This window comes from Eleutherodactylus coqui, chromosome 3, assembly GCF_035609145.1.
Source record: "Eleutherodactylus coqui strain aEleCoq1 chromosome 3, aEleCoq1.hap1, whole genome shotgun sequence".
Taxonomy (NCBI): Eukaryota; Metazoa; Chordata; class Amphibia; order Anura; family Eleutherodactylidae; genus Eleutherodactylus; species Eleutherodactylus coqui.
This window is the reverse complement of record NC_089839.1, coordinates 303,078,921-303,106,723: the sequence shown is the minus strand read 5'-3', so window position 1 is coordinate 303,106,723 and position 27,803 is coordinate 303,078,921. Positions and strand designations below refer to the sequence as shown.

General features: G+C 46.1%; 1 protein-coding gene across 1 annotated transcript in view; it reads right to left on the bottom strand.

Moving 5' to 3' along the window:
* AK5 (adenylate kinase 5) overlaps positions 1 to 27,803 on the bottom strand; it is a 180,219-nt gene that overhangs the window by 61,734 nt on the left and 90,682 nt on the right. Inside the window, exons 7-8 of the mRNA XM_066597808.1 lie at positions 13,246 to 13,336; positions 4,990 to 5,066 (exon numbers count right to left, since the gene is read on the bottom strand). Coding sequence (XP_066453905.1) covers positions 4,990 to 5,066; positions 13,246 to 13,336 — 168 coding nt within the window. The remainder of the gene's footprint in view (positions 1 to 4,989; positions 5,067 to 13,245; positions 13,337 to 27,803) is intronic.

The window sequence follows — 27,803 nt, the reverse complement described above, 5'->3', positions numbered from 1 at the left end:
ATAAGGTAATTAAACCCTCTTGTACCAGTATGTAGATAATGGCGTCCATAGTTATCGGTGTCACTTTCTGTACATCGCAGCCGCTTAGGGCAGGTAGAAAATCCGTACGGCAATTTATTTCACAAGTGGGAAAGCGCAGCGCCTGCCTGATACTTATATTGTCATCTTATTTCGGAGGTTTTCTGTTAAGTAACACTGATTCCTCCGACCTGACGGAAAGCTGATTCCCGCTCCGTTCTGACAATGTGTGTAGGATTATCTGGGACTTACTTCCATATATGACACTTATATGGAGGGGCTGCATGGTGCCAAAAGGTGGAAATACATGGTGGAAGCCTGACAGGTTGATAGACCCCTGGGGTATTTACACCTCATGTGCCTGTAGGCATGGATTGCCTGGCACCTTAGACTTCACCCATCAAGTATACCCAACCTGAGGTCATATATGGCTTTAAGGCGTATCTGAGTTTTTAACAAGTCTTCTAAAGTACACCAGGTTCTCCTTACCTTCATTTGATGCTGTTTGCACCCTGTTTCATGTCTATAAGTTCTGATTTTCAGGTGGTCTTCCCCATTTTTCTGTTGCTCTGCTGTTTGTAGTCCACTTTCAGGCAGGGAGCATGTAGCAAGCCTAGCATTCTGCCAGTAGTTCCCTGTCCTGACTTCCTTGCCCTTACTTCCCATGCTGCAATACGCTGTCTCTGGTCCAATCAGAAGGGGGACAGTATCTGAATGCCCACCCCTCTGCTTTTCCAGGATAATCAGATTAGGCATTCAGGGACATTCTGGCCAAATAGTTAGTAAACCTACTATAATGTGTGTATTGTGCAAACAAATAAGGGACATGGAACACTTTCTTACCTCTGCACAGCCACCTATTGAAAGGCAGCTGTCAGCACCACAAATATACAGAGGTCAGAGCGGAAGTCTCCCTGCCGACCTCTGTCTAGTGGCCAGCGCTTGTAACTGCAGGCCCCTGTCTCATTGAAATCAACGTGAGCTGTGCCTGCTGACAGGTTCTTTACCCGTGTGACTTCCGTTCATATGGCATCTGATGGAACTCACATAAGTTTCTCAGCTATATTAATACACCTCAACCAGAGGTCTCCAAGCTGTGTCTATCCAGTTGTTGTAGAACTACAACTCCCATGATGTCCTGAACGCTGCAGGCCGCTCCTGGTCAATGCACTCTAAAAAAACCCATGCAAACTAGGGGTCTCCAACCTGGGGCTCTCCGGCTAGTGTGAAGCTGCAATCCCATCCTGCTCTGACAGCTGCAGGTTGCTACTTGACCCTAGTGGGACTAGTCAATGTAGCCTAAAAAAAGACTTAGGTCGCCTGCACAAGGGTGGGAGGGGGGCAGATCCCGCATGCAGAATCCTAGTAAAATCCAACCCTGTGCCCGACCGGCGTCTGCGTGGAAGTCTTTTTGCTGTACTGCAGATTGTCCGCACAGTGCGCAGTACAGATTTTTAAAAAATCCCTGCTTTTCCCGCATCATTACCTAGCGATGATGCGGAATCCGCAACCTTTCCGCAATGTCATTGCGCAACGGCTGCGAATCGGACGGCTTCTATTGGCTTCAATGGAAGCCGTCTATGCGGAGTCTGCACAAAATTGCAGCATGGCGCTCCCATTAATTTCAATGGCAGTGAAGCCGGTGCTCCCCTGTCCGCTGATGACTATATCCGGTCCGCTGCACTGGACAGTGAGCCAGATAATCAGCTGATGGGGGGGGAGGGGGGTCCGAGCGGCAGACCCCCATCCATCAACTACTGATAGCCTAACAAGAGGGTAGGTCATCAGTTGAAAAAAGGGCAGAAAACCCCTTTACGTACGGTTTATTGCAAAAAGGACAATTGTTTAAATTGCCATTTACTTTGTGTTTTGCGAGGAGTCTAACTTTATTATGCAACGTTTCGGTATTTAACCCTCCGGTGGAGTCATGAACTGTAAGTAATATTAAGTTAGTTAAGTCTATTTTGCTGTGTGAAGCTTACCCCCGCCTCCGTCCATCGCCGCCGCGCCATCACACAGCATCTCTCCTGCATTCTACATTAGTGCCCCCTTAAATACGACCCCGACCCCTACACCGCGGCTTATGTGATATGGCCATAATCTGATCTATAGATGAATAGGGGATTCCTTGTAGGGTTTATAATGGGTCAGCGTTATAACTAAACTCTTCCAATTACGACTGCTCATATTCGGAGCGCCCGATCCGGCAGACCAGAGCTGACATGTACCTCTCGTCCCCTCGCTGTCCCCTCGGGCGATTCTCCCATCATGTGCATCTGTCACAATATTGTGAAAAACTGCAAACACGCTCAGTCCCTTAACACAAGAAGAAGAGATCTTATGTGACAGAGTTAACTCTTCTTCATCCTGCTGCCGGTTGCCGTGGTAACCGCCTTACTCCTCATTTCGCAGGTACTGTTAGGGACCTGCAGAATTTTGGAACCTTTTTGTGACCACTAAAAGTTACCGCGAGGAAGGGTAAAAAAAATTAATTAAACTTGCAATTATTTTTTTCAACTAAAACAAGGCCAATTAGGAAGTCGTATAAAAAGCCCTCGGCAAGTGAAAAACTTAATTGACCTAAAATTACATTTCTCAGCAAATGATGCTTTAGTAATTTATACTATTTATAATCCGCTGCGGAGAACAGATGATTCGTGCCGGGAATATTTCTATCCTAAAAAAATGAATATTGTTAAACCCGACCCGCAGCATCGAAAGAGCCGGCCAAAATGATGGATGCATTAATGAGGGATGAGGCAGCTGGGCTCTGTGCTAAAATCAATTGGAACCGGTGTGAGGTTAAGGGGAACCTGTGGAAAGCATTCCTGTTATTCTGCCACACATAGTTGGCACATAATCACATCCCCAGAGTCATCGGGGCGGTACTGAAGACCCCCTGAGTCATGGAGTCCCTCCTGGGAACGCACCCATTCTCCCTTGATTGACAGCCCCCGCTTCTGAAATCAGCTCTACAAGTGCTGCAATCCCTCGCAGGCTCCTTTGCTCTGTCATATCTTCGCTTTTCCACCTGCGCCACTTGTTGTAATCATGGGCCACTTTTTGTGGTATAAACAGATGATAGGGGAGATCTCTGTTGTGTCCCCTAATATATTTATACATAGTTATTAGAGCGCCCCCTTGTTACAGTCCGGGGTATAATAGATGATGGGAGAGATCTCTGTACTGTCCCCTGATAAATCTATACATAGTTATTAGAGCGCCCTCTAGTTACAGTTCTTGGTATAATAGATGATGGGAGAGATCTCTGTACTGACCCCTGATATATTATACATAGTTATTAGAGCGCCCCCTTGTTACAGTCCTTGATATAATAGATGATGGGAGAGATCTATGTACTGACCCCTGATATATTATACATAGTTATTAGAGCGCCCCCTTGTTACAGTCCTTGATATAATAGATGATGGGGGAGATCTCTGTACAGACCCCTGTTATATTTATACATAGTTATTAGAGCGCCCCTCTGTTACAGTCCGGGGTATAATAGATGATAGGAGAGATCTCTGTATTGTCCCCTGATATATCTATACATAGTTATTAGAGCGCCCCCTCGTTACAGTCCTGGATATAAATAGATGATAGGAGAGATGTCTGTACTGACCCCTGATATATCTATACATAGTTATTAGAGCGCCCCCTTGTTACAGTCCAGGGTATAATAGATGATGGGAGAGATCTCTGTATTGACCCATGATATATCTATACATAGTTATCAGAGCGCCCCCTTGTTACAGTCCTGGGTATAATAGATGATGGGAGAGATCTCTGTACTGTCCCCTGATAAATCTATACATAGTTATTAGAGCGCCCTCTAGTTACAGTTCTTGGTATAATAGATGATGGGAGAGATCTCTGTACTGACCCCTGATATATTATACATAGTTATTAGAGCGCCCCCTTGTTACAGTCCTTGATATAATAGATGATGGGAGAGATCTATGTACTGACCCCTGATATATTATACATAGTTATTAGAGCGCCCCCTTGTTACAGTCCTTGATATAATAGATGATGGGGGAGATCTCTGTACAGACCCCTGTTATATTTATACATAGTTATTAGAGCGCCCCTCTGTTACAGTCCGGGGTATAATAGATGATAGGAGAGATCTCTGTATTGTCCCCTGATATATCTATACATAGTTATTAGAGCGCCCCCTCGTTACAGTCCTGGATATAAATAGATGATAGGAGAGATGTCTGTACTGACCCCTGATATATCTATACATAGTTATTAGAGCGCCCCCTTGTTACAGTCCAGGGTATAATAGATGATGGGAGAGATCTCTGTATTGACCCATGATATATCTATACATAGTTATCAGAGCGCCCCCTTGTTACAGTCCTGGGTATAATAGATGATGGGAGAGATCTCTGTACTGACCACTGATATATTATACATAGTTATCAGAGCGCCCCCTTGTTACAGTCCTGGGTATAATAGATGATAGGAGAGATCTCTCTATTCTCCCCTGATATACCTATACATAGTTAATAAAGCGCTCCCTTGTTACAATCCTGGGTATAATAGATGATGGAAGAGATCTCTGTATTGTCCCCTGATATAGTTATACACAGTTATTAGGTCGCTGCTCAGCCGTCTTTTTTCTGAACAAAATAATCCCAATTTTGATAATCTCTCTGGGTATTGTAGTCCGCCGATTCCATTTATTACTTTAGTTGCCACCTTTGTACCCGCTCCAGCTCTGATATGTGCTTCTTGAGTACCGCTGCCCAAAACTGTCCACAATATTCCATGTTCGGTCTGACCAGTGACTTGTATAGAGGAACAACAATGTTCTCGTCATGCGCCCCTAGACCTCTTTTGATGCAACTAAACCCCCAAGTCCTTCTCCATGCCCGTGTTCCCCAGTGGTTTCCCCTCTCCCATTATTTACTAACAGATGCAGTTTGTTGCAGGGAATGGGGAAGCCTGGATTGTTGGTACCTGGTCGTCAAACTCTGATGAGGATTCAGCTCCTTCCCCGATGTCTAGAACAAGGCTTAGGTCGAGCTCGCTTGGTCCTGTAAACAGAGAATAAACATGGGGTAAACCGGATGTAATACATATTCCACACAGGGTGCTGTACACTCATTTATTTAGGCCGCTTCCACACAATGTGACAAGACAAATCGCATATATGTGACAAATCGCATATACATATAGAGCCCATACTTTACTTTAGGTCCCTCCACACAACTGATGTTTTGTAGCCTGCAACATTGCGAGACCACAAAATCGTGGCATGCTCTATACAGCCGCAATTTGCGATATTTTGTAGCCCATGTTTTCCTATGGACCCTTCCTTTGTGTTGCATCACATCGCTTTCGTGCGGTGCAATGCAACTTTGACAGTAGAAAATTCCACTGTCAAAGTCCTGAAATAAGGCTTAGCTGCATAAAAAAACACACATATATCACCTAAGAAGCGCTGTCATCTCTGATGCATCTTCTCCCCGATCCCCTGAAGTTGTCTTCAGGTACCTCTTCTCATCAGGGATTGGAAAATCCTCGCCTCCAGAAAGAACTGCCTCTGACTGGTTCTCGAATGCCACGGCTCAGCCAATCACTGCAGCACTCGATGAACCGATCACAGCCATCTTTTTTTTTTTTTTTATGTAGCCAGGGCTTATTTTCAGGGTAGGGCTTATATTTTAAGCCCCCCCAAAAATCCCGGTAAAAGAGCATTACAAAATCACGCTAGTTTGTAGCACCGCAAAATCAAAAAACACAGCGATATTGCTGCGATTTTCTCGCAGCGCTATCGCTGTCGCCCGTGCCTCACTGACAGATCTCCTAATGAGACTTGAGGCCTGTTTACACGGGATGACTATCGTTCAAATGCCTATGGGAGTGCAGGAATTTGAACAATTCTGAATAATAGTTGTTCCGTGTAAACGGGCCTTAAATCTCGGTAGGAGATCTGTCAGTGAGGCCGGCCCGATGGCCCTCATCTTTCCTCTCCTGAATGTTCTTAACTGCTAATTGTACGTTTATCTTAGTCATAAATTATCTGATAAGAAGGTTGAACAGAGGAGAGCAGAGGGAAACTAAGGGCCCTTTTACACGGGACAATTGCACCCGGCAGTCGTCCAAGCGATAATCGCTCCTGTGCTTTTACACAGGAGCAATCATCCTTCAGTGAAAAGAGGCCGGAGATTGTTCCAGCCTGCTCGCCTCCATTCACAGTAAACAGGCAGTGCTTCATAGATGAATGACGGCCTGTTTAGACCAGCAGATTGTCATTTGATTTTCATGCCTACACGACCTAAACGACGAAACATGAGCAAACAAATGATCCTTCAGATCCAGCAAAATCATTACGGGTAAAAGAGCCCTAAACCGTTAGCCCAGCTTCACTGACAGATCTCCTACGAAGACTTCGACTGCAGTGTCTATATACAGTGATATGTAGAAGCTGCAGAAGACAAACGTGCAAACTTTTTAACTAACCCCTATACCAAAATACATGCATCTAAGTGAACAAAAATGTCCCCCCAAAGGTGTCTTTAGCGTTTAACACAAAAAGTGCTGCAATATCTTTAATTGTCTCCCTCTGCTCAATACTCTTCTAGTCCCGTGAACCTTTGTATTCTATTATGGCTCTGGAGACAAGCGCTGCATTATCAGATGCCAGATCCTTTTATCATACTTTTTCTATTTAGTGAATACATTTTAGCCCCGCCCCCATCAGATCTCCCTGATTGGCGCTAACTATAATTAATTTCCACTCTTATCTCAAACAGTAACAATTTGGAGGCTGATAACATTATAAAGTGACAATTACTTTTAAATATTATGGAGTCAGACAAGCATGAAAACTTATTAACATTTATCAGATGCCAACAAGACGATCCGGTCTACCCAACAACCGGAGCGATAATGAGCGCAATAAAAGGTTATCTGCTTCCCCATAATTATACCTTGCAATAAAACGCATAAAAATACGGAAGAAAGCGCCAAGCGGAATAGATTTACATGCAAATTATATGTTACATCTTCAATCAGACCCCGGTGGGGGGAAGAACGCAGCTGATACAACGTGATACACGTGTAAGGCGGCCGAATGTGACAGAATACAAATATACAGATACAGGGTGGAGCCAAACCAGCTCCATATCTCATACTGGTGTCCTTTACTGAAGTAACAATGGCGCACATGAATAGGAAGACGCGGATGTGGTATACGAATGATGCCGACATAACGGGGAAATGTGGGAAATGTTATTTATTAACTATTTTGTATGATTATCTGGATTACAAGCAGAACATTTCATTTGGAATGTTACGGCTCGGTTCACATGAATGGAATTGCCACGGAATTTCCGCCCGTGGCTTCTGATCCCGGGATTAGCCAGCCATGTGGACGAGATTTTGCAGCCAATCCGTTGCGGCAAACCGGGCAGAAATTGACATGCGTCGCGGAATTCACTTCTGTGGCATGTCAATTCTTTTCTGCCGCGACCTTACTCCTCTCTATGGGGAGAGAAAGCCACAGCGGAATGCCGGTGGCCGAACTGTTCTAAAACTCGCGGCGAAATTCCGGGGGGCTTGAAGCCGCGGAAATCTCGCGTTTTTTTCAGTGCGGCCAAGACGTGAGATTTCCGCTGGATTTCGGTCCCGTGTGAACCCAGCCTGAGTTTTCCAAATTGTCTCCAACTTTTGGACATTTTTATATACAAATGCAAGACAACAAACTGCCTCCTAATCAGTTGGATAAGTAATGGCGTTCCAAGGTTATCACCACTTAAAGTGAAACATACGGCCTGGCCACATAGGACAAAACTAGCTTGGGGGCCAGTGGTTAATGACGACTCAGTCATCCATGTTCAGAAGTGTCACTGACGACGTTCTTCCCAACGTTTTGAGCCTCAGGGCAGCCCTGGAAAAGATTTCTATCTTGAGGCGCCCCTACCAATTTTTTTCCAGCAATCTGCAGACCTCCTGAGTAACAATGCCCTCTTTTCTACCCCGAAAAGTAATAATGATGCTTTCATAAACACAACAATGCCTTCTTACTGGCCCTCAAAATGAAACTATGCTGCATTTTGTGCGCCCATAAAAGTGACGATGCCCCCTTATTGGCCCCATCACAATAATGCTGCCCCTTTTAATTTCCATTAAAAAATACTTACTCAAACGTTTGCGCACTCCGCACACCGCTACGGACTTGTCTTCTTACTTCCGGGTAGCGCCCGTATGTGCTGGACCTGTGGCTGGCAATCTCTGGTCTCAAAGTCTGAAGCCAGAAATTGGCAAGCGCCAATCACTACATTACCCCGCCATACTGGGCACCCCTCATCATCAGCCACAAGGCAGCTTCTAACTTGGCGCTGCACTAGGAGATGACTTGCAGGCTGATTCACTACTACTCAGTATACTGTGGCCGCACAGGGAGGTGGAACGGCGCTCCTGGCTGGTTGCTCGGGGGGCTCCATCTCCAGTGCCCCCTGCTCTACTGCTCAGATCTCTCGCGCAGTGAAAAGGGATCTTTAGTGGATCTCAGTGGATCTCAGTGGGTCTTCAGAACCAGTGTCAGGGCCTTACAGGTTCTCACGGTGCACAAGGATACTGTGGCCCCCCGGTTGGGAATCGCTGCCCTAGAAGGTAAACGTCTCCCCCCTTATTGACATTAAGAATCCATATTGGGTATCTGCACATATTTCGGCAGTATTCTCCTTCCAGAGTCATCGCTATGGCATTCACATTTCGTTAGCGGACAGAGTGGAGGATCCAGAAAGGTCATAAATCTACAATCCTAACTGCGGCGGCGATGGCTGGTGTAATAAGCTGTAGCCGCGAGTCACTATAATGAACAGGGTATCGATATACAAGGTCAGCGGCATGCATGAGCACACGCTACTGATCGCCGTAGGTGACTGAGGAACGGACACAATTCATCATTCCATCAATGACAAAGTAGGTGACGAGTCCTCCTCCTGGCAGAATGTGACCTACTCCTGTATTACAGCACCAACCAGATCGGAGCGGCAGCCGTAAATTATCTATTATAATGTATTATTAACTCAAACAAATTAAAGGGGTTGGCCGGGGCTGGAAAATATGGCTGTTTTTATTTTCTAGCAAGAGCACTACAACTGTTCATGGGTTATGCCAAGTATTGCAGCTCTGCTCCACTGAAATGAATGGAACTGACCTAGAGCCTCCATGCCCCCAGCATCACATCTTGTATCCAAGCTAGAGGTGGTACAACTGGGTACTAGAGCCTCCATGCCCCCCATATCACATTGTGCATCCAAGCTAGAGGCGGTACAACAGGGTACTAGAGCCTCCATGCCCCCCGTACCACATCTTGTATCCAAACTAGAGGTGGTACAACAGGGTACTACAGCTTCCATGCCTGCCTGTATCACATCTTGTATCCAAGCTAGAGGTGGTACAACAGGGTACTAGAGCCTCTATGCCCCCCGTATCACATCTTGTATGCAAGCTAGAGGTGGTACAACAGGGTACTAGAGCCTCCATGCCCGCCGTATCACATCTTGTATCCAAGCTAGAGGCGTTACAACAGGGTACTAGAGCCTCCATGCCCCCCCGCATCACATCTTGTATCCAAGCTAGAGGTGGTACAACAGGGTACTAGAGCTTCCCTGCCCGCCAGTATCACATCTTGTATCCAAGCTAGAGGCGGTACAACATTGTACTAGAGCCTCCATGCCCCCCCGTATCACATCTTGTATCCAAGCTAGAGGTGGTACAACAGGGTACTAGAGCCTCTATGCCCCCCGTATCACATCTTGTATCCAAGCTAGAGACTATACAGACAGCAGCATGTCCTATTTTTCTGTGAGATTACGAAAAACTCACTCTCATTATTTCCTCTGGATGAGTTCTGGTATTGTATCTATGTACTCAACTTGGCTCTTTTGCTGTATTTATGTTATCATCTTGGTTCTGGCACTGTATCTATGTACCAAGCTTGGTTTTGGTGCTGTATTTATGTTATGAGCTTGGTTCTGCTACTGTATTTATTCACTAAGTGTTTCAGTAGTTAGTATGCAACTATCTTGCTGCTTCCTGAACAGAATTCAGGCAGATTAATAAAAAAAATTGCACATGGGGGTGACATCTTGCCGACTATCGATGTGCAATCTAGGCTCTACTGAGTTTGGCTACTGCCTGTTTCTCTCTAATCACACTTTTATTACCTGGATGGGCTGTCAGGGCATGCTGGGTGTTGTAGGCTCGTAACGGATGGAGAGTATCAGCTTGGAGAAGGTGACATAAGTACTTATATGTACCCTTTAATATTGTTACCATGACGACAATTGTCAGTAAAGAACTAACGGGGTAACGTTATGCCTGTTCGTCCCTGGATTTCCTAGTGATATAACGGTTGCCATTAACAACCGGGTTTCATTACCTTCAAGCCGAATGCAAAAATAAAACTAAAGTCCAGCTACATTTTCCTGCTACATTGTATCTAGCATTGTCCATGTGATGTGGATGATGACGCCCGGCTGCACAACACCTTCATCTGGTTAGTGTCGGGAACCGCGGAAGGGCGGACTTTACCGAAACACAATTGGAAAATGTCATGGAGTGATAATCAGGTGTGACCTTCCCAGAGGGACGGGTACGCAGGGGCTACAGAGCGGCACGCTCATACAATATTACAGCATGTGGCTGAACCCTGATCCGGGCTTTACCAGAGCACTACAAGTCCCAGCTGCACATCTGATTGCCTTGCAATGTGATCCTTGCCTATTAGCTAAAGTACTTGGCTAGTGGAAATAGTGGTTTTGTCTCTGGCACATTTTATGTCGCTGTGTATTACATGGCTGCTTAGTAATCTATATGGGCATCATGTGATACCTAAGAGGCTGCTCCGCCGTATGGTATCAGCTCATCATTTGGGGGCTTCAGCAGCCAGGGACGCAATTTTCACAAAAAAACTGAGGTACAATACTGGTGCCAGATTTATCATGTGCTTTACACGCTTTTTACATCTCACAAGACAGTTTAGAGAAGTACCTAGACAATGGGGTGTGGCCTATTACGCTCTAAAATGCACCAAATTACACCAAACTTGTGCCATAACTTTGGTGCAAAGTATTGCTCTAAAGTAAGTCAACCAAGAAGTGGTGTAAGGAAGAGGAAAGTATCCAACGTCTATCAGGATGCCACATTTATTACACATTGGGCACCACTTTAATAATTTTGCCGCACCTTCTGCTTGTCTGATCCAGTTTTAAGTGGTCTGTATGTAAGACACTAACAATAAGCCTCCTGCATTGTGTCACCCGTGCCTGTCTTCCACTGAAATTACAATAGGGGGTATTTAGTTTGATCGGTGCCGACTTTGGGTTAGATGGCACTTTGTGTCGAGGTTCTATTGCTGTGCCCTCCCTTCCACTATATATATATATATATATATATATATATATATATATATATATATATATATATATATATATATATATATCACCAATAGGCAGTCTGTCTGTATTCTGCTTGTGCAGAAAGCAGCGAGCTAGTGGCGCGCCCACACCAGAACAACACAGTGAACGGTACCAGAACCAAGCTGTCACATTGTGCTCCTGGGACCTGTGGTTCTGTTGGGTTTCTAGTAGTACATTGCTGCAGGTGGGGTAGACTTGGCTGTCTGATGGGGTGGAGCTCTACCGTCAGCCAATCACCATCGGTCCTGGGCACATAAATACCAGCTTTTCTTACTAGAAGGCGCTGGTCATTTTGCCACTTACCCACTTACCAATGCTTGGAGTTGTGCATGCTGTGTTCTGTTTCTGGGTGGGATTCCCTTGTCTGTTGGTTGATTTGTTCAGTGTCTGTTTACAGGTGTTCAGACATTAGGTGTCTTGTTCTGTGTCAGCATGCATAGTTGATTTTCCGTGTGTCTGTAGGTGAGCAGACGCCTGTTGTGTTATTTCTCCTTTCTGATATCCCTGCCTGTTACCTTCTAGGGTGAGCCAGGTCCCTAGGTTCCAGCGTATTGGGATGATCACCCCGCTTGTAGATAGGAGTCCCTTTTTGTGGTTTAGTTGTATCGTTAGACTCGCAAGACAACGAGGACCCTTGACGTGGGCTTGTGAGCTTCCGTATTCTGGCCAAAATACAAGCCAATACCTTGCACTTCTTAACAGTTCCATCTACCTATGTGTATTGGTTCATTGGTAAGTATTTGTCCTTGGTGTTGGTGGTCTTATGTCCCCGTTTACTTTGTTGCTGTTGTTTGCACGTTCAGTTTGTTTTGGTGTTTGTGTTCGTGTGAGCCCATTCCCTTATTTGGGTTGCGTTTGTGTAGATCGTTGTTTCCACAGCCTGTACGGACGTAACATAAACTCATAACATAAATAGAGTCTCAGAACCAAGCTCACTGCATAAATACAGCACCAAGCTGTGTACATAGATACAGTACCATAACCAACCTTAAAACCTTACACTGCGTAAACCAACCTCAGTACATAAAAACATCACCAAGCCAAGGTCATGACAGAGAAACTGCAGGACCTTAATACAGCATGAGCCAAGCTCAGTGGAGAGATACAGCACCAGAAACAAGCTCATCGATAGGTACTCATGGATTGACAGTGATGCCTCGGAACATCAGAGGGGAAGAGACAAAGCCAGGAAGATGATGATGATGCTGCAATGCAGAGGAAGATCATTTGGCCAAGCGGACGTAAGGGATGGCACGCGGGAAGGGGTGAGGGGAGGGTTGCACCCAGATTACATCTGCTTTGTGCCATCCCTATAAGCTGCTGGTCAGTGCCCTATGCAACGGCACAGGTGCACATAGCTGAGGCCGGCCATGATTATGAGAGAATCCTAAATTTGGCTTATGGAACAAAACAAGTTTAGTAAGATACAGGTACGCCAAAATAATGGTGCGACTACATTTATAAATGGCCTGCAGTCGCTCTTTCTTTTGCATCTTTCCTCCCTCGACTTGTTTGTGTCGCTCCTCAAGTTTCCTGCAACAGTCTCAGACTCTGGGAGGAGCGACACAAGTCTGTGCAGCCGAGGGAGGCAGTCTGTTGTACAACACAAAGTACTTTCTGCAAATGACCTTTTTCCAGAACATCCCCTTTAACCGATAAAAAAGCGCCTCCTGATGAAGTCCCTAGCGCATCATGTACAGATAAGTCATGTGTGACGTCTTTCTCTAAATCACTCCAGTAGACATTCGCTGTCACACATTATTGATTGTGGATCACTCACCGGCCACGGGTTCCTTAGCTGGAAATATCTTATTGTCAACGGCCGCACTGATGTCGAAGAACACGTCCTCCTCGTCCCTCTCGGCGTCAAACTGGAAGAAGCAATGAGAAGAAGACGTTACTTCTATATCGGACAACAGGAATTGCCCCCAAACAGTTTGTGATTTCCATTATGGGATCGCAGGACGGACGCGGATCACGGAAGAGAAACAATAAACCTAGCAAGTTTTAACACTAAGCGCACGACCAAAGGGGCGGATCCGCTGCTGAAAATCCGCAACATTAAGAGTAGCGGCAAAGTGGAGGGGATTTCAATAAAACTCATTCAAACAATGCAAGAAATCCACATGAAGCCGATGCTGCGGACTTACACAATTTGCAATGCATAGCGGGAAACCTGCGGCACATCTGCGCCATTTGATGCTGATTTCCAACAGATACGCTCTGGGTTTTCCGCTGCAGAAAATCTACAATGGACCTCCCATAAGTAGCCATAATCCATGGCCGGCTTCACGCAGGCGTACGCGTATTCACGTGTGCATCTGGGCTGCGTATTTGCACGATGGGTGTTACGTTTATGCTCACGTCTGTGCGTAATGTACGGTGTTGTTCAGCAGATGTGCAAAAAACACAGCTATTATATGTGGCTTCTAGAGATGAGCGAACGTACTCGGATAAGCACTACTCGTCCGAGTAATGTGCTTTATCCGAGTACCTCTCTGCTCGTCCTGAAAGATTCGGGACGCGCTGCGGAGCGGGGAGCTGCAGGGGAGAGCGGGGAGGAACGGAGGGGAGATCTTTCTCTCCTTCTCTCCCGCCCGCTCTGCCCCGCTCCCCGCTGCGACTCACCTGTCAGCAGCGGAGCGCCCCGAATCTTTCAAGACGAGTACAGCGGTACTCGGATAAAGCACATTACTCGGACGAGTAGTGCTTATCCGAGTACGTTCGCTCATCTCTAGTGGCTTCTTAAAAAAATTAATTCGGGTCTTTTTTCTAATTACAAGTTTTTATAAGGAAAAAAAGTTTTTTTTAACTTGATTTTGTTTCTTTTACATTAAACCTTATTGAATTTTTTTTACACTATTTTTTTAGTCCTTGAAGGAGACTTGAAGATGTGATTGTTTGATCGCTAGAATAGTACACTGCATTACTTATGTAGTGCATGCTATTAAGCCTATGAAACACCAGAGGAGGCGGGGCCTAATAGGTTGAGTTACACGGCCAACATATAGTCCTTTGTCAGGCTTCTGGCTGCCATTGATATTTTGTAATCGCATTCCAGGGTGCCGATGGGTGAAAGAAAGATTCCCCTCCTCCTGTCATCTGCTCACACGGTGCAGTTGCTATTGATTGTGGCATGCAAGGGGTTAAACTGCCAGGATCTGAGGTTACTCCTGGCAGTTGGAGCAGGAGCCGGGCCGTCAGCAGTCAGACAATACCCTGCTTTAAAAAGATGCATCTGCAGGTTTAAATCCCTTTAGTGAGATCAGTATAAAGGCGTATTGCGTTCTCGAACGGTTAACTTCGTCTTAACTTCGCACCATCGTATAACAAATCTGCTTTCAACGCCATTAAAGCAAGCCTTACAATCGGCGCGGCCCTGTAACCAGCTGTAGTGGCAGAGCGTGGCGCACACTAATGCCTGGCAGAAGTAATCTCGGTGGCGTGCTCGCAGCAGCGCCGGCCATTATCTGACAAACACTTGGCTGACAATGTAAAAGCTTTCTGTTACTTCTGCTGCGGTTATTCTATCAGCTTCACTTTCACGGAAGCAGAAAGACGGATTCTTTTTTCGTATCACCAGATGCTCCAGATGGGATAACTGAGTCACAGAAACGCAAATGTTGTAATATTCAATCCTGGGAAAAGAAGGTCAAAAAAAGCTCCTCTGGTCTGTTCGGTATTGCAGCTCAGCCGCTTTCAAGTAAATACTGCAATACCAGACACAGCCATGGACAAGAGTGGCGCTGTCTTTGTATGAAATCAGCCATTTTTTAAAATATAAGGCAACTTTTGCATGATGCTTCTGATTTATCCCTTCACTTCATTCAGGTCAAATGAGCCATCAGCCCTTCTGCATCACATAGCTGGACTTGTCATCTTGCACTGAGCTAAACCTGCTAAAGCAAGGAAACAATGGGGGGGGGGGGGATTGTGGCAGCCACATATGTTTTTTTTAATCTCAGCTGTAGATTTATCTTAAGTGCAATTGCCAGCTACAGATGCCCTATAAGTGCCCCATAACATGCCCCTATACATTGCCTCTGATGCACCCCAGAGTGCCTGCCAGAAAGATCCCCAATAAGGGCCCCATAACATGTGCCTTTATAGTACTTCCAGAATGTCTTCTACAAAGATGTCTCCCAGAGTGCCTGACTTAGAGATTGTCGCTAAATTGCCTTCCACAGAGATGTCCCCAAATTGCCTTCCAAAGAGATGCCCCCAAACTGCCTATCACAGATATGCCCCCTAAAGTGCCTGCCACAGAGATGCCCAATGTACAGTACCTCTGATGCCCATAGAATGCCTGCTATATGGATGCCGCCCAGAGTGACTACTATAAAGATGTCCCCCAGAGTGTCTACCAAGTTGCTTGCCATAGAGATGCCCCCCAAAGTTGCCCCTAGAGTGCCCACCACAGATATGCCTCCTGGGCTGCTACAAGTAATTTGTGTGCCTGTCAAATAGATGCCTCCTTACTACCCTTTATAGAGATGCCCCCTGGAATGCCTACCATACATATGGCCCCCAGATTGTTTGCCATGAATAATTTCTCCAGTGTGCCTGCGACAGAAGTCCCCCCTGGATTGCCTACCTCAATTCCTACCCCCATCCCTTTACCTGGGTGCTAATCACAAATTCTTACCAGCATGGCTGCCATGGAGGTTTCTTTATTGCCTCCCTGCTGGGACATCATGCACCACAAGGGAAGGGGATCTACCAGAGGCGTAACTTGAAGCTCCTGGGCCCCAATGCGAAACCTGTAACAGGGCCCCCAACTATAATGCTTTATTCATAGTACTGGGCTCCCTATATGGAGAAGAGAGGCCTTATGGGCCCCCTAAGGCTCCTGGGCCCGGGTGCAACCACATCCCCTGCATCCTCTATAGTTATGCCCCTGGGATCTACTGAAAGCTATGCCAATGGTTGTATGAGATTAGAAATATATGGCTGCTTTATTCCAGAAACAGCACCACTGTTTTCCATCCGCCATCCACCATATTTACTGAGCTGCAATCCCAGACCCATGGATAAGAATGGCGCCAATTCAGGGATAAAGCATCCATTTTTCCTACTCTCATACGACCCCTTTATGTATCAGTGATGAATCCAAACCTAATTGTTAGTTCATCTTAGGGGGCTCTTACACAGACTGATTAGCATTAAAAAATAATCGCTGTATCGTTCGCTCAGTGTTATCATGGCCAACGATGGAACAATGAAGCAGAATCTGTTCGCTTGTCGTTCATAGGTCATCCTTACTAACTGTTCAGTTCAAAGACCGATCATTCAGTCGTTCTTCTTCACTTGTAAAGCAAACTGAACAATCCTGTTAAAAGAAAAATAAACAATGTATCTGTGTTGTGGTACAGAAGTACACATAATGGCCTGCAGAGGGCGTGAAATCAGGCATTCTGTGTGCTACATTAGCTGGAACAGCTGTAGGGGTGCCATTGGAGGAGATAAAACTTTCAGACACACTCCTGCAATGGATGAAGAGGCTGTGGAGGAAGCTACAGGAGCTGCAAGCCTGAGGTCCGGTGCGGACCAGACTGTGTCTGTCCTGAGTCTAACAGGGAAGGACGCCCCCTAGACACCCTGGTTGGGTATAGTGTGACAAGAACACTGCGGGTTGTAAAACCAGAGGTTGGGTTCCAGTGTTTTGATGCTGTGTGCAATAAAGCTGTCAGGGTTTTCAAGAAGTCCACTTGTGCAGAATCTTTGTGAGAGTGGTGCCAACCATTGTAGATGAAGACGATGGCAATCCGCATCAGTGAGTATGCCCCAAGCTACCACAGTGTTTAAACTGAACGAATGAACAAACTGTAATATTGCTCGTTCACTCAGGCGAAGGATTTCTTACTCTGTCTAAGAAGCACCCATAGTGATGCTAAAAAGGTAAAACAGCTTCAAAATGTCAGAAAAGAGGTTTTCTAGAACCAAAATATTGATGAGCTATCCCCAGTATACGTCATCAATACCGTATTAGATCGCTGGTGCTTGTCCGCCACTCTGGACCCCACCCATCAGGTGATTGAAGAGACTGTGAGTTCAAACAAATAGCGGGGTCTTGCCTCAATCCTATGACATCACGGTCATCAGTTACATGGGAATAGGATTGAGCCGCTACATCCGGCACATACAATCTATGGTGCACTGATGGGGCCACAGCTGGTCGGTGGGGGTCCAAAGTGGTGGTCCCTCACCAATTCAATATTAAGGACTATCCCGAGGAGAGATCATCAATCCCACTTTCAGTCAAATTCTCCGACTGAACTGGTTTAGTGACAAACAGGGTTGTTAGAAGCACTTAGGGAAATGAAGATGCAAATGAATCGCTCGGGAGAGGAAGAGTCATCCGGCCGCAGGATTTGGTTATAACTGGACCTGATCACCTGATGGATGAACTGGTGTCATTCGCGAGGAGCTCAGGTCCGGTACTGTATCAGAAAAACCAAGGGGGTGAATTTATAAAACTGTCTAAGGCCGATTTAACGCGGCCAAGAAAATCACGCGATGCACAAATCTCGCACTAATATGAACCCCGTTGCAGATCTGCTCCAAAACACACAGCAGAAAGCCACGGATTGTGATGGAAGTCTCCACAATGACTTCCACCATGTGAACGTACCCTCGAAGGGTATTCCCAACCTGTGAGGTGATGGCAGGTTGCTAAGATATGGCATTATCACTTGATGATCGGTGGGGGTCTGATCTTTGGGACCCCAACAGATCCTAAGAATGAAAGGGAGGCAGCACTAGTTTTCCCTGTACGGCCGTGCATCGTCCACCCGGTACTGTAATAAACTGCAACTGGCCCTGTTCACTTGGATATCGGCGATCGGTTGGGGTCCTAGAAGTGGTAGATATGCAATCAGAGATCATTGCAGCTCTATACAGTTCATATATACTCAGAATGTTGCATTTGCCGCTTTCAGTAGAACATTTTATCTGAGATGACATAAAAACAGCACAAACAAAAAAAAAAAATCATGAGCCGCCATAATTTTTTTTCCTAATTGGTTCGCATGTCGAAGCTTCACATGCCTTGAATAGGTCACACCTGTGAGAATACAGACTGACTCCTCGGAGTTGGCGCCCCCTCGTCCTATTGATCATATGGTACAATGAGTCGGTCGTCTCATATAAATAGAATCAAGTGTATCATACAGGCCAATGTCCCATAAAGCTGCAGATCCCCCGGGCTCCCAGGGACACTGCGCCGCCATATGCCTGGAATATCACGAGATTCATCATCCTGACACAGACCTCAGCGTTCCGTTATATTTTTATTTTCACCATCTCGGTCTGAAATGAAATCCATTCATCATCTTTACTGATAAATGGAGCGCAATGATGTCAGCTCTGTAATGAATGGTTAAAGGTGGGAACAATCCGGCGTACCGCCAATGAAATCCTCAGATGCCGCTTACTAGAACTTCACCGAGTTAAGACCGGTCTCCGGAGATACGTCCAAGACAACACAACATACATCATGACGGATCTCTCAGACTATACACCGTCCTGGGTATTGGAGTCAGAACTATTCCGAGCGGAAAATTAAAAGTGACTAACTGAGGAAGTACATGACGTTAACTATTTATATTACTAATAGAACAAAAATGGCTGCATTTAAAGGGAAACTGTCACAATTTTTACACCTACAAGTAATTATATGGAAATTATAGTAGCAGTGTTCCTGGTGTTGCAATGTGTGTGACGTGCTACATGTACATCACGCATAGCACTGCTACATACAATGTTCATCCCATACAACAGGGATCAGAAGCAGCACAGCAGTGGAGATGGAGAACCTGTGATGACATCACCATCATGCTCCATCCCCGATCACATGACGGTGATGTAATCAAAGGTCCGGCATCCTTGTGCAGATTATGGGCAGACTACAAACCCCCTGTGGCCTCAGTTGCTATGGAATACTAACGAACATCTAACCAGACAGCAGCTGTGTGCATACAGGACCTGTGTTGATGTCACCATCATGTGATCAGGGGCAGAGCATGTCACTCACAAACCAACTCACTCATTCACTCACACATGGATGGACAGGTTGATTAAACTCCGTGCACCATTTAAAAGGTGAAAAATGGGCATTTACATAGTTGCTGATCATACCTGGAAATCAAAGGCTTTGGTGTTTCCTGCATACAAATTATTGGTGATCAGTCCAGCGGGCATGCCTGACCATCCATGGTGGGTGGGCTGGACCGTTTTCCCAAACACTGTGATGAGAGATGTTCTCATGTCATCAATGCCATAGTCTACATCTTGTGTTCATGAATCTGCCCACAATAGGAGACAGATGAAATGCACATGTGCCGATTATGAAGCTTGTGGCACATGCGTGAGATGTAAACTATGGTTGCGATGACGTGAGAATGTCCCATGTCACTAGCACAGAGTCGAGCAGTGTTTGGGGAGGCACACAGCCCACCGCCCGGATCGTCACTGATAATTTGCATTCGGGGCAGGAAAAATAAAACCTTTGATTTTAGCAAAGTAACTATGTAGATGCCCGTGCCCCACGTTGGACTCCTTTGGCCTGCAAAACCACAGCAGTCTGTCATGGCATAGATTCCACCAGGTGATGACATTGTTCTGCAGGAATATCGGACCCTGTGGACAGGAAGCTTCTTGTAGTTGCTGCATATTAGATGGCGGTGCTGACATGTTCTGACCAGCTGACAGGAAGGAGTCATCGATTCATGCTGCTTGTCCCAAATTTTGACCTCTCATCAGCATGGTGCAACACAAATCTGGATCCATCTGACCAGGGGATGTTTTTCCGCTGCTCAGTGATGCACATTTTGCACACTTCTACCCAGTTGAGTCTCACCTTTCTGTTTCTCACAATGGAGCTGGAACTGATCATCTGCTATTCTAGCCCATCCATGCTAAGGAATGGCAAGTTGTGTGTTCCGACACGTTAGTTGGAGCACCAGTGTAGTTTTTGGCTGCTCCTGACCTGTTGGTCACAATGATTCCTGACATCCTCCTCTGACCCCTTTTGGTAACGAATTGTTTCCCTCTACAGGATCCTCTCATGCTGGATGTCTTCTTTGATCATGCCATTCTCTGTATGCTCTCCACACTGTTACACGAGAAACTCCCCGCGGTTGGCAACGAGGCTTCGGCTAGTCTAGGACCGATGACCGGCCTCGTTAAAATAACTCAGATCGCTGGATTCTCCCATTCTAATGTGGATTCGCACTGTAACTGATCCACGGAAAACTTGTCACGTGATTTAATGCTGCACTCCGGGGTCATAGGGAGAATTACCATACAGGGAAGCGCCAATCATGACAGGCCGGGGCTCTAATAAATTCAATGTATTTAAAAATGGTCATACAAGTAGGATAAATGCCAGCTTTATCAAATGTGTATGGGGGTCTCTGAACTCTCACTGATAGCAGAACAGGGGTCTTGCAGCAGCTTATTTCCGTCTCCCTATTGAAAGAACACAGTGGAGTCAGGGTGAAAGCCAGGGGCGTAGCTAAAGGTTCATGGGCCCGGGTGCAAAAGTTTATCTTGGGGCCCCCAACTTCTCTTAACCCCTTAAAGCAATGGCTTAACTTGAAGCTCGTGGGCCCCAATGCAAAACCTGTAATGGAGCCCCCAATTATAATGTTTTATTCATAGTACTGGGTTCCCTATATGGAGAAGAGAGGCCTTATGGGCCCCTAAGGCTCCGGGGCGCAAGTGCAACCGCATCCATTGCATCCTCTATAGTTATGCAGGTGAAAGCTATCTTGAAGGGTAAGTGCCATCTTACATATTTCTGTACGCTCTCATGCGCCATTTAACTCTGCGTTCAGGTGCTCAGTGGTTATGACAACTACCGCTGCTCGCTACTGAATAATCGTCTCTAGAAAATGAGCACTTGGGGCATCTAAGTGGCAGAAGGTGGTTGAAAGTCTGTTTAATGACCCATGTGGGTCCATTCTACGAGGAATACATCTCACTTTACTTCCAACAGTCCAAAGCCAAATCTTAATGCAACATATAGAATGCAGTAGGTGTAACTATTCCATAGAATCACCACTAATATGTACATTTTATTGTATAGTAGATGACATGACGGGCCCCCAAATGCAGCTATCAAGAGCGGGGAGACTGTGGAAAACCCTGGAGACTCTGAGCCCTAGGAAACTACTAATGACTACTGACTGGGAGGGACAGTTCCTATTCACGGACCAGACTGAGCTTATTCCCTATGGATATGCCACTCCGGGTTCCTCAGGAAAGTTGTACGTTTAATTAACCCCTGAAAGGGCCACTTCAGTGAAAAAACATTTTTTTTATCCCAGCCCCCTCCACCTGATTACTGGTTAGACTCTGGAGATCTCCTTAAGGCCTCATGTCCACAGGCTAAATATGATTTAAGATCTGCAGCGGATCACCCGCATGCGGATCCGCATCCCATAGGGATGCATTGACCACCCGCGGGTAGATAAATACCCGCGGATGGTCAATAAAAGGGATTTAAAAAAAAAATGGAGCATGAAAAAATCTGGACCATGCTCCATCTTCGTGCGGGTCTCCCGTGGGGACGGCTCCCGTGGGCTTCTATTGAAGCCTATGGAAGCCGTCCGGATCCGCGGGAGACCAAAATCGGAATTTACTCACCCGCTCCGGATCTTCCCTTCGCCGCGGCTTCATCTTCTCTCCGTCGCGGCCGGATCTTTTTTCTTTGGGCCGGCGCATGTGCGCGGCACGCAACCGATGTGCCGTGCACATCCGCCGGGCCGAAGAAAGAAGATCCGGCCGCGACGGAGAGAAGACGAAGCCGCGACGAAGGGAAGATCCGGAGCGTGCGAGAGGCGAGTTAATTCTTCTTTTCAGCGCTCATGTCCACAGGGCAGGAGGGACCCGCTGCAGATTCTCCATGGAGAATCCGTAGCGGGCCTGATTTTCCCCGTGGACATGAGGCCTTAGTTTTGCAGCCACTTCCATGCAGTGGAGCCCCCCACATGATGCTTATCAGCCACCATCTTAAGGCTGCATTCAGACGAGCAAATTTTTTTTTCTTCACGCCTACGTGCGCAAAAAAAGTCGCGTCTGATAGAACCATTGCTTCCCTATGTAGTAATAAAAATCTATAGGCGCACGTTAAACAATGGCTGCAACATACAGTAGAAGCAGAAACCAAAAATGGCAACAGCACGCAAAATAACCTTACTATCAGAGGTTACATGCCTATAATCAATACTCTAACCACAATAAATAATGCAAGGGTCTTGGTATATAATTCGATCGAATTACATTGGCCCATCCACCAAGGTCCAGGTGACCGAGCTCAGATGGGTCCTAACACTAATACCAGGTGGTGAATCTCAACCTGGGAAAGTTGCAGCCGGGGTTTAATGTGCACCTATAGATTTTGGCTGCCCCCACTTGGTCGTGCACACCTGCTGCCCATTTACCTTCTGTCCGTCCTACCTGTCATATGAATGGTATCCTACCTTCCCTGTTTTTAAAATACTCGCACCTGCAAAAGATAGGACATGCATGCCTCTAATGCGCATCGGTAAGGTCCCTGCTGCGTGTAAATTTACAGATGCACAGGGGATGAAGGGACTCCCGTGGGTTCCGTTAATCCCTGCGGGGAGTCCCCTCATCACTGAGCACTGTGACAGCATTGTCCTATTGTTCAGGGATGAGGGGTCTGCAGCGGGGACAAAAAATCCCCTGTCACAGCTGTGGCAGCGGACTGTAAGTTCATCCAATTGCTTTCACTGCGGCCGCCGCTGCTGCTGCCCCATTGAAAGCAATGGGATGCAAGCAACGCATGTATGTATTTTCGGTGAAAAACTTGAAATATAAGCCCTTCCCTGAAAATAAGCCCTAGCTGCTTGAAAAAATAAAAGAATATATACATCATCTCTCCGCCGCTGTCGGGGCTCCAGGTACATCTTCTCCCTGGCTTCTTGGCACTCTTCTGGAGCATTTTCTCCTGGCCGGGGATTTAAAAATCCCTGCCCCCTGAAAGCCCTGCGTCTGATTGGCTGAGCGCTGTGACCGGCGATATATATTTATAGCGTTGATCTGTATCGGGCTAAGGATAAGCCTGAGGGAACGGCATCAATTCTACATATTAACCGATATTTCCAATCTTATCTTGTGTCTAAGGCAGATCATTGATTCCGCCTCGACCCTTAATGTGACCTCGGCCAGTTCTATCCCCCATTACTGCCTACAGAGAGATGATGGAGCCTCTGTGATGTGACTCGGATGCTGGGTGAAATAGTTTGCTGCGCATTAATAACTATATAAACTACAGCAACCGTCACCATAGAAACCTGAAACTGGGAGACCTTGATGAAATGCCACAAGATTCCGTGCTAAACGGAGATATAAACAGAATTACATGCAATGAAATGTGAAGCAACGAGTCAGCATGAGGAACGGGACCTCTCCTTACTAGACTATCATAATACACACCTCAGCTGCTGCAGAACCTCATAATACACCTCAGCTGCTGCAGAACATCATAATACACACATCAGCTGCTGCAGAACATCATAACATACACCTCAGCTGCTGCAGAACATCATAATACACACCTCAGCTGCTGCAGAACATCATAGTACACACCTCAGCTGCTGCAGAACCTCATAGTACACACCTCAGCTGCTGTAGAACATCATAACATACACCTCAGCTGCTGCAGATCATAATATACACCTCAGCTGCTGCAGAACATCATAATATACACCTCAGCTGCGGCAGAACCTCATAATACACACCTCAGCTGCTGCAGAACCTCATAATACACACCTCAGCTGCTGCAGAACATCATAGTACACACCTCAGCTGCTGCAGAACCTCATAGTATACCTCAGCTGCTGTAGAACATCATAACATACACCTCAGCTGCTGCAGATCATAATATACACCTCAGCTGCTGCAGAACATCATAATATACACCTCAGCTGCGGCAGAACCTCATAATACACATCTCAGCTGCTGTAGAACATCATAACATACACATCAGCTTCTGTAGAACACCATAGTACACACCTCAGCTGCTGCAGAACACCATAGTACACACCTCAGCTGCTGCAGAACATCATAATACACACCTCAGCTGCTACAGAACCGCATAATACACACCTCAGCTGCTGCAGAACCGCATAATACACACCTCAGCTGCTGCAGAACCTCATAATACACACCTCAGCTACTGCAGAACCTCATAATAAACACCTCAGCTGCTGCAGAACATCATAGTACACACTTCAGCTGCTGCAGAACATCATAATACACACCTCAGCTGCTGCAGAACCGCATAATACACACCTCAGCTGCTGCAGAACTGCATAATACACATCTCAGCTGCTGCAGAACATCATAATACACACCTCAGCTGCTGCAGAACATCATAATACACACCTCAGCTGCTGCAGAACATCATAGTACACACTTCAACTGCTGCAGAACATCATAGTACACACTTCAACTGCTGCAGAACATTATAATACACACCTCAGCTGCTACAGAACCGCATAATACACACCTCAGCTGCTGCAGAACCTCATAATACACACCTCAGCTGCTGCAGAACCTCATAATACACACCTCAGCTGCTGCAGAACCTCATAATACATACCTCAGCTGCTGCAGAACCTCATAATACATACCTCAGCTGCTGCAGAACCTCATAATACACACCTCAGCTGCTGCAGAACCTCATAATACACACCCCAGCTGCTAGAATCGTCCTTTTGAACAGTTGTGATGTGTTTAGTAAGCAACAATATACAATCTGCTGTAAGTTATGCAGACGTACTCTCGCAGCGCCACCAGTAAGTCTGCCGTTTCCATATATATGCAGCACACGAGGCATTCTGACTTTCTGCAGACAATCTTCTCAGTTGACACCAAAATTGCCCAAAGGAAAAAAGCACCCCTGCTGAATATATTTAAATATATTTTAAAGAAAAACACGTTTAGCGATCAAAATAAATATACAGAAGTTTCGGAAACTGAAGGGGGTGTCGGGCGCGACAAAAATAAGAGACAATTTAAGCGTAAAAACTCAGAGTACTTAAATAAAGCTTCAGCGCGGCGTACAGCCATACCAAATAGCAGCTGTACAGAGAATGGCCGTAAGCAGCAGTAAATCCAGAGCCCAATGAGGGCTGAGTGAAAAAATGCAATGGCTGAAGTAAATAGGAGACCGAATCCCACTCCTAAAGAAGAAAGAAGAAAACTTCAGCAGCATCAGTGGTGCCAAGCTTGAGAAAGGCCGAGATGGCCGAAACGTAGCTTGCTTATTTGTGTGTGATGGAGGAATAAAATCTTCTCACGATATTGCACCACTGATGCTGCTGAAGTTTTCTTCTTTCTACTTGCATACCAAATAGCAGTGGTGTGATAAGAGGCATATATCCCTACCGGGCCCGTCTACGACTCAGTTCAGCCCAACCCCTCAGCCATCAAAAGTGGACCTCACATAGGAGGATGCAGCTCCCAAGTGAACGGGCTATACCTTCTCAATCCAGCTTTCCTGTTTCCTCTTCTTCATCCCTAACCTCCTTATCTCTCACTAGATACTACTATACAGCCGACTCCTATTGACCAGTTTTCAACAGCAGCGACCTTTAACTGCACCCATTTTTTTTAGGACAGTCCAGTCTGCCAATGAGAGACCAAGAAAAATCCCCAACAGGATTGAAGTAGATGGTGATGAAGTCGTACATAACAGCAATGAGGATGATTTGCAAATACGCAACCTGTCCTTCCACACTGAGGCAGTGAGGCCCAGGTATCAGTCCTCATAGAGGGACCATCATTTACTCCTAGTCCCGTATTCTCACATTTCAATTGAGTATAGGACATATGCAGCGCCCCAGACCTGGGAGGGGTTAAGCAGCGAGGGGAAGTTGAGATGGTAGTCACAGTGGCTCTGCTGCTCCTCCTGGAAAGGTGGTAAACGTGGTCTGGAACTGGTATTACTGCAGTTGCAAATATATTGGCAGTTCTCACTGCGTGCTGCCCGTGGGGCCAGGCAGGGTAAGATGGTGATACCACAGTGGGGCTCTACCCACGGAGTCGGGCAGGGTAAAATGCTAGTCTGTCATGACGCCAGCACGTGTGCGGTCAGGGAAACGTTCAGAGTAAAATGATAAAATATAAAAATTTGAAGAACTAAACAAAAATAGGGGTAGTAGTCCTGGCCTCTGGAGTGTGTAGTGTGGTACCTCAGTGCAGTTGGTGGGAAGTTACTCCAGGAAGCAGACTTTTGCTGATAAAACACTTTATTGGCAGTGAAAGAGATGATAGGTCGGTACGTTGCAGCAGTTACACAACTGGAATCACATTTACGTAAGGCAGATGATGAACTTGAATTACATTTACTTGCACAGTTGAGGACAACTGAGAAATGAAAAACACTTTCCTTAGATTTGAGAATTTAGGGTTTGCTCTCCCTTAGTCCCTGTCCATGTGAAGCACTCACTATAGCTTTAGTTAGCTGGCTTGGACTGGAAAGGTTTAACCTATTACTTGCTTGCTTCTTTGCTCTAACTCCTTGTTTCTGTTTCTTTTCAGTGATACTTCCTCTTCTTCTCCCTTTATCTCTTTCCTCTGCTGACGTCCAGAATAACTTGGCTTCTTACTTACACTTTAGATGTTTTCGTTTCCGCATTGACTTCTGAGTAAGGCCTCATGCCCACGGCCGTGACGGACTCTGCCAGCGGAATATCGCAGAGTGCTCACAGCGGAAGTATAGCGTGACGGCCGGCTTCCATTGACTACAATGGAAGCCATCTGCACGTTTTTCCGTGGCAAATAGAGTATGCCATGGTTTCTTTCACGCTGTGGAATTCCACAGTGTGAACATTCAGTTATTAGGTTCAATAGAACCTAATAACTGCGGGACAACGCTGCAGATTTCTGCCACATAAAACAATGCACAAATCTTTGCATTCGCCCTAAGTATGCCACCCTAAACCCGGCCCACTTTCTACCTTTTATACCTTCGACCTCAACCAATCCAGAGCTAGGGGAAACCAATTCCTGTGTTAGCTAGGGGTGATTGGCAGGTGTGAGAGCGGATTAGGGCAAATTTACCTGAGTCATGAGATGCTTGGCTGTGAAAGCACATTTACTTAACCAATGTAAAGGCATATACACTCGTTTTTCATATATTAAAGTCTATACACTCTTGAGTGCATAAGTAACTAGCAAATTGCTGTAGTGCCCAATTCTGGGTCACTACACATTATTTATTCTCAAGGAAGCTCGTTCTCCATAAGTATCATGCCATAAGGGCGGACACCCACTGGCGTTTTTTTTCCATTGTGCTGCGAGAGC